We start from the raw sequence: 7,246 nt of genomic DNA, 5'->3' as shown, positions 1-7,246 counted from the left end.
CTTTAAAGATATAGTGTAGAACATAACAATTAAAAGCTAAACTCCTTTTCCAAACCACACATTTTTAACACTATTGTATTCTAGCGAGACACACTTAATACTCCACTTTATTTCCAAATTAACTTTTGCCAACCATGGCATCCCAAGAATAAGATCTATGCAATGGATTTTTGCAAGATAAAATATATTCCTTAACAAACTTTCTTAAAACAATATTGTTATTGCTCTCATTATATAAAAAAATCTGTACTAAACCACCACAAAACATGGCCTCCAGTTTTTTTAAAAATGCATAAGTGTCCTTAGCTTCCATGTTTCATACATAATTGAGTTGATGAACAATAATAAACAGATACTTCTTCCAACCATACTCCTCAATGTCTTTGTGCCCTAATACTTTTACAAGCTTTGAGAGTTCAGAGTGAGCATTACACTAAGCTTATAACTTCATTTTCTTAAAGAGGTAGAGCTAGCTTGCTTTGGTCTCTCTCAACTAAGATGAGCATCAGGACATTTTATAATACCACATCTCTAAGCTTCATCTAGTAAAAACTTTTCTTCCATGTTGCAACACTTTGCAAAGATGTTGATTAGAGTGTTGGCCATGAACATAGGGTGCCTCATTAGGTGGCTAAACCAATCTGGTTTCTTACTAGGTTTTCTTTTCAAATACATATTTTAAATCAATATAAAACAAATCCATCAAAATTGATTTGTATTATTTTTTAACCATTTATTTTCATTCAAGGAGGATTTAAATATGGAATTTGACATGAATTATCATTTTAATAAATTGGTTGTACTTAGTTTAGACAAATGGCTTGTTAAGTTTTTTTTAAAAATTATTAACCGTTTTAGAGCAGGTTTAGTTAATATTTTATTATTATTATGTTGCAGAAGTGTTGAGCTTAATTTTGCATCAGATGTGTTTACCTCAAAATTGCCAATACAACCAACAGAAAGCAAAGAAGAATCAAGGTACTAATTAAAGTATCGTTATCAATACCTTTGTCTGTTGCCTTGTTCTTCTATTAGTTCTTCATTCTTATTTGTGCTCTATACATGATCATGAGCAAAATGACCTTATAAATGAAACTTGGATCTACAATTCCTAAAAAGGAATCAATTGTTATCATCAAAAGAAAATAACAATAATATGACTTTAGATGACTTATGAACTGATTAGATAACAGGTTATCTCCTATAGATACATTTTTTTGCAAAGTGTGGTCATTATGAGTATTAGAAAAAAAAAACAGAAGATTATAATGTTTGTGTATTGAAAACTATTTGAGATTGTAATTACTTTATACCTTGCTCAATCTGAGCTACATGCTCTTCATTAGATAACTTATCATGTAATTAATGTACTATCTCTTGAAATATATTAATGTTATCAGAAATATCAAGAAAAAAATTAAATTATATACCTTCTTCAATTTGAGGTATTGGCTTATCAACATGAGGTTTGACTTCATAGAACACAACATATTTTATAATAATTTGTAAATGTGAGTATATAAGTGTTAAAAATTTCAAAGTTACAAATAGAGATCTTAGCTTTTCAATGGGTTGGACTTCAGGGAACAAGACATCTCTTGTAATATTCTTTAAACATGGGTAAAAAGATATTAATGAAGTTTTTAATCTTATACCTTCTTCTAAAGGAAGTACTAGCTTTACAATAGGTTGGACTTTAGATAACAAAATATCTTCTATAATATTTTTTAAAATGGGTAATGGAATTCTTAATATTATACCTTTTTTAGAAGGAGGTGCAAATTTTTCAATGAGTTAGGCTTTAGATAATAAAGTGTTTCCTATAAAATTTTTTTAAAATGAGTATAAATATATTAATAAAATTTTAAATTTATACCTTCTTCCAAAGGAGGTACCAACTTTACAACAGGGTCAACTTCAAATAATAAAGAACCTGTTATAATATTTTTGGTTTGCTTAAGCAAATATATAGGGGAGTGGAGTGGTAGTAGAAATACCTAAAATATATCTGAATATTCTAGGATATTCTAACATTTAATGGTTGTTATTCATTTAGATTAATATTCAATTTATAATTTATAAACTTTCCTAAACACTTTCTAGTATATTATAGTTTATTCTACTATTTAATGGTTGATATTCAATAAAATTAACCTTGTGTTTATAAAATATAAATATATTTATAATATTAAACTTCCATTTGATCAATTAGATTAATGAATAGGAATAACACTATTATTAAGCAAACCAAATGTTGTTGCATGGAACACATAACAAATTATTTAAACATGGGTATAAAGATATTAATAAAATTGTAAATGTTATACGTTCTTTTGAAGGAGGTATCAATTGGACTTCAGATAACAAGGCATCTCTTGTAGTATTTGTTATCAATGGATATAAAAGTACTTGTAATAGTTACATTCATATCATACTTATTGTAGTTGTTTCTCATTAAACTGGATCTTAGATGATAAGATATCTTCTATAATTTTATTAGTTAATAAAATTCATATAATCATTATACCATACATAGCTGAATATGCTCAGCTTGTCCTGCGCTTTTTTTTTCTATATATGTGTTCAGCTAATATTAAATTTATTATCATAAGTATATCAGAATTTTTACCTTTTGCATGCATATCAACTTTTCCATTAGTGGAATATAAAAGGTTTCTCTTATATTTTATTTATCATGGTGAACAACATTGTGTACAAAGAAATTCTCTAGGATTTGTGTCACCGATGTAACAGATTTCCTATCTATTCCAGCGGAGCTGGATTCATCAAGAGAAGTATAAAGTGATATCATATAAATCCAAAAGTAAAACGTTTGAGATTATTATTTAGAATATACCATGCTCTACATCTTCCCTATGTTTGAATATGTTCTACTTCCAGGACTACATAAGGATTTTTTAAAAATCAGAGTAATTCACTTTAAAAATCAATTAGAATGGTTTACCTTGGCTCTTATCCTTCTTTTCTTCATTTGTTGTCATAAATTGAAATGTTTCTTTGGCGAGAAGAGTTGGAGTGGAACTTGTTTCTAAATCATGGCTACCATGTTCTTTGGCATTTTTGAAGTGTAAAGTGTCAAGTGTGTGCTCAAGATTCCCAACTATTTCTTCATGAATATTACTGGGTGATGTTTCAGCTGAAATGTCTCCAGACAGCATCATAGCTGCAGATGATAAGTATTGATTAGATTTTGTGGAAAAACAGTTCTAAAAGTGATTTTACCTTCAATATTATGAACACATTTTTTTTAACAAACTGATCCTTATGGTCATTGTCATCAGTATCAGTTTGATTTTTATAGTTCTTGGACAGATTTCATTTGTTACTTATCAAATAATAACCTCTTTTAGGATGACATCTATATGTTTATTAAAAAAGATAAAATATATAAAAAAAATAAATGAATGAATGAATATTAATTTAGATACTTGGTCTAGTTCTTGCTTTGTATCACTTTAAGAATAAATTTTTCACTTTGTTATCCATCAATATCATTATCAAGTTGTCCACTATTTAAGTTCTAACTTTTGAGAGGTGTATTTCAAATTATGAATTTATTCTTACTTTTTTTTTTTCACGATATAGTGTTAATTTGGGACACTCCACAAATATAATTGAAAAATCTAGACACGTTTCAAATTTTTGTGTTTGCTCATGTTTTTCTGCACAAACAAGAGCTCTGCCACGTCATCAATTAAGCGTTTGGTTTATGGAGTAAACAACCATAAATTAGCCCACAGGCAATGCTAGCTCAAGCGAGACAGACTCCTGCTGTAGAGGCATCCTCAAACATGCGTGCCAACTCGAGGCACCAACGACTGTCCCCATATGCTTACAGCACTTCCGCTCAACTCTGGTAATCTTTTCTACAGCACAACAGAGGAAAGCTCAAGAAAAAAAAAAAGGAATTACCGCTCTATACTTATTGCAGCAAAGCGTTTTGATTCATTTGAGCCTCTCTCAGTGTCTCCGTCGGCACATAAGACAGGAACTCTTGAATAAGATCGCGGGCAGCCTGTGACAAATCATAAAAAAATTTGTTTACAAGTTTTCTTCTTCTTCTTCTTTTTTTTTTTTGCAAAAAGTAAAGCACCTTTGTGGACTGCAGACTGAATCGCACAAACTCAAGCCTGAGCAACAAAAACCAAAGTTGGGTATGAAACAAAAACCGTAAAAAACGAGCTTTTGGCTTACTGGGCAGCCTCGGAAGGTTGGCCAATAGCATCAAAGTAATTGTTGTACTGAGCCTGTTGTGGCGTGACAAGAGAGTCAGAGATGACGAGAAAATAGTGTTGAAAATACCTGCTGGAGATAATCATAGATGGAGTAAGCTAGAGACGAGGCCTTGTCTGCAGCATCTCCATCAAGCCAAGCAGCAGCACTGGAATTTAGCAAGCAAGAGTAAGAACACATACCATTCAACTTGTGATGGATATGTTGGTACCTTAGACAGTTATCTTTCCAGTCACCAGCTGATCTGTAGATTTGCTCTAATTGTGCAAGCACTGTCTTTGTATCTACAACGAAGAACCATCAAGACGGAAAAAAAATAAAAAATAAAAAAATCAAATGAAAGATCAACCTGAAGTGGATGCTTCCAAGTCTATGAGCTGTTGTTTGAGCTGCAAGATCCGCAAGACATAAAACACCAAAGGTTTTGGAGGCTTGATAAGTCCCGGTGGAGGCTTGAACTGAAACTAGAGAAAACTTTCATTTTACAGCAAGAGAGAAGGAAAAAAAACACTTACAAAAGCAAGGCCGATTGCAACAACTGACAATCCAACACCAATCAAAAGACGTCTGTAAACGGTCGCATTCTCGTTTCCCTCGTCTTCTTCTTTTTTCTCTTGAGAATCTTCTTCAAACACTTCCTCTTCTTCTTGCAATTTGGCTTCTGTCAATCCCCACTCCTCGGGCTTCTCTCCCTCCCCTGTTCACTTGAAAGCGCCAGCTTTAAGAAACTTTAGCTCAAAACTCTTTTGCTTTCTTCTCACCTGGAACACTGAGAAGAGTTTCGCGGTAGCCAGTTCCATCCACTCGCTTATCAGGAACCGCGGGTTTTAGCTTGGCAAGATCCACCTCCTTTCTCTTCGCTAGCTCCTTCCTCAAAATCTGTGCTTCGGCTTGAGCAGCTGCGAGCTACATTTTTTATCGATAAACAATCCAATCCAATCCAATCGAAGTTGGAGCCTTGCAATCGATTTCTTAGACATTACCTTTGCCGCGAGCTCCTCCCTGTCAACGTCCGCTGCTTCGCCAGCACGAGCCAAGAATCTTCTGCGCGCTTTCACGATCGAGCTGGGGTTGACAAAGCAGAGCGCCCACCCATTCGTGGCCGCCATAGCTTCACTTCGCTGAAAAAAGAGAGAAAGTTTGACACGTCACTGCCAAGTGTGCCTGCAGACGTGGCCCTTTAAGGTCTTCTCACAATTATCAGCCTGCGCAAGCCCTCGCGCTATGGCGGCAGCGTCCGCCACAGTGACGCCGCCCATTTCTCGCAAGGATTCCCCCGATTCCTCCACGACTGGGAGCCGGATTGTCACGCGCCGCGCGGCGCTGGCGTCGCCGATTGCCGGGAGCAGCGTCAAAAGGGAAATGGGTGAGCAGCATCAAGAACTCCATAGCTCCCTCGCTCCTTCTCATTCCTCTTCCTCTCACCCTAGAAAGATCTCGCCCCCTTCCAATGGCGCCACGATGATCGCCACCAGCAACGGCGGCGCCGCCGGCGGCGTGGACGAGATCTGGCTGACAATGCGCGAGGAGGCCCGCCGCGACGCCGAGGCCGAGCCCGCGCTGGCCAGCTACCTCTACTCCACCATCCTGGCGCACAGATCCCTGGAGAGAGCTCTGGCATTCCATCTGGGGAACAAGCTCTCGAGCTCCACGCTCCTCAGCACGCAGCTCTTCACCATGTTCGTCGACACTTTCATGGAGGACGCGGAGATGAGGGAGACGATCCGGGCCGACATAGCCGCCGTCCGCGAGCGCGATCCGGCCTGCGTCTCCTTCTCGCACTGCATGCTCAACTTCAAAGGATTCCTGGCGTGCCAGGCGCACCGAGTTTCACACCGGCTGTGGAACCAGGGACGCCAGTCGCTAGCTCTCGCGCTCCAGAGCCGGGTGTCCGAGGTGTTCCATGTAGACATCCATCCCGCCGCCAAGATTGGGCGAGGCGTGCTCTTCGACCACGCTACCGGGCTCGTGGTTGGCGAGACCGCCACCATTGGCAACAACGTTTCTATCCTACACAATGTGACGCTGGGCGGGACTGGCGCCATGGGTGGTGATCGCCACCCAAAGATTTGTGACGGGGTGTTGATCGGGGCCGGGGCGATCATCCTGGGGCCCGTGAGGATTGGCGAGGGAGCCAAGATTGGAGCTGGGTCGGTCGTGCTGATCGAGGTTCCTCCACACACAACTGCTGTGGGGAATCCGGCCAGGCTTGTGGGAGGGAAGCTCAAGCCCACCAAGCTTAAGGACATTCCCAGTGAGACTATGGATCACACTTCTTTCATCTCCTCGTGGTCTGATTATGTCATTTAGAGAACTCTTGTGGAAAGTACCAAAGAATATATGGAAAAAGGATATTCTTGTTATTAAAAGCTTCAACAACAAGCTGTTATTTTTTTAAAGAATCTAATAATAAAAAGTCCATTCAATTTACTAGTAAATATAGATATGCATTTTCATAATATGAAGTTCAAATGTACAACTACTAATATTATATAATTGTTAGATTTTGGTAGTCGTCGAATTGATTTCAATTTAGACCACTTGCTCCTATATATAAATGTGTGATCATGGGATGAAATTTGAATATACTATCACTATGGATCTTTAAAACTTTGGGGGATAAATCAAGTAATTGCTCTTTTTCCAAATGGTTTAAAAAAGAGATAGGGTGTGTTATATATAGTAAATAAACAAATGGCATGGGTTCGATTCCTATTAATTATTGGCTACTTAAAAATATAATATACCCTTAAACAAAGTATATTCCTACCCTTAAATTTACAATTATATATATTAAGCATTTATGTGTATGTCCTTCCTCTTTTGTGAAGCATCCACAAACGAAAGTACAAATGGATGACTAATTACCTCACTAATCTACACAATGGAAGAATTGATAGATTCAATGTGGAAATGAAGGGGTTATTAGCTCACTAGTCTACACAATAGAAGGATTGATAGATTCAATATGGAAATGGAGGGTTATTAGTCA

At 37.1% G+C, this 7,246-nt stretch overlaps 2 protein-coding genes across 8 annotated transcripts; one reads left to right on the top strand and one right to left on the bottom strand.

The window, feature by feature from the left end:
* Window positions 1–3,684: 3,684 nt before the first annotated feature.
* Window positions 3,685–5,393, bottom strand: LOC9636446. 6 transcript variants are annotated; one of them, XM_024679272.1, is made up of 10 exons: window positions 5,238–5,393; window positions 5,016–5,160; window positions 4,770–4,951; window positions 4,604–4,718; window positions 4,466–4,538; window positions 4,324–4,402; window positions 4,216–4,268; window positions 4,115–4,151; window positions 3,934–4,036; window positions 3,685–3,887 (listed from the first exon to the last, which is right to left on the bottom strand). In XM_024679272.1, exons 1-9 carry the CDS (start codon window positions 5,361–5,363, stop codon window positions 3,944–3,946), a joined length of 903 nt encoding a protein of 300 aa, XP_024535040.1. In that variant the 5' UTR covers window positions 5,364–5,393; the 3' UTR covers window positions 3,685–3,887; window positions 3,934–3,943. The 6 variants fall into 6 exon arrangements, with proteins under 6 accessions (XP_024535040.1, XP_024535041.1, XP_024535042.1 ...); XM_024679273.1 differs by having other exon boundaries at window positions 3,685–3,882; XM_024679274.1 differs by having other exon boundaries at window positions 3,944–4,036.
* A 61-nt stretch (window positions 5,394–5,454) lies between these two features.
* On the top strand, window positions 5,455–6,692 carry LOC9658016 (serine acetyltransferase 5). 2 transcript variants are annotated; one of them, XM_024679386.1, is made up of 2 exons: window positions 5,510–5,620; window positions 5,685–6,692. In XM_024679386.1, the coding sequence occupies exon 2, from the start codon at window positions 5,716–5,718 to the stop codon at window positions 6,562–6,564; it is 849 nt and encodes a 282-aa protein (XP_024535154.1). In that variant the 5' UTR covers window positions 5,510–5,620; window positions 5,685–5,715; the 3' UTR covers window positions 6,565–6,692. The 2 variants fall into 2 exon arrangements, with proteins under 2 accessions (XP_002974520.2, XP_024535154.1); XM_002974474.2 differs by having other exon boundaries at window positions 5,455–6,692.
* Window positions 6,693–7,246: the final 554 nt, after the last annotated feature.

Source organism: Selaginella moellendorffii, unplaced genomic scaffold, assembly GCF_000143415.4.
Source record: "Selaginella moellendorffii unplaced genomic scaffold, v1.0 SELMOscaffold_24, whole genome shotgun sequence".
Lineage (NCBI taxonomy): Eukaryota > Viridiplantae > Streptophyta > Lycopodiopsida > Selaginellales > Selaginellaceae > Selaginella > Selaginella moellendorffii.
The sequence above is the reverse complement of the archived record's forward strand: the minus strand, read 5'-3'. Positions and strand labels throughout refer to the sequence as shown.

Excerpts from the sequence above, each read along its gene's own strand:
- LOC9636446 (XM_024679272.1), bottom strand. The coding sequence starts at position 5,363 with ATGGCGGCCACGAATGGGTGGGCGCTCTGCTTTGTCAACCCCAGCTCG. Across the intron at positions 4,403-4,465 it reads TGGAAAGATAACTGTCTAAG|TGCTGCTGCTTGGCTTGATG; the intron begins GTACCAACATAT and ends GCTAAATTCCAG. Across the intron at positions 4,152-4,215 it reads CAACCTTCCGAGGCTGCCCA|GCTTGAGTTTGTGCGATTCA; the intron begins GTAAGCCAAAAG and ends TTTGTTGCTCAG.
- LOC9658016 (XM_002974474.2), top strand. The coding sequence starts at position 5,479 with ATGGCGGCAGCGTCCGCCACAGTGACGCCGCCCATTTCTCGCAAGGAT.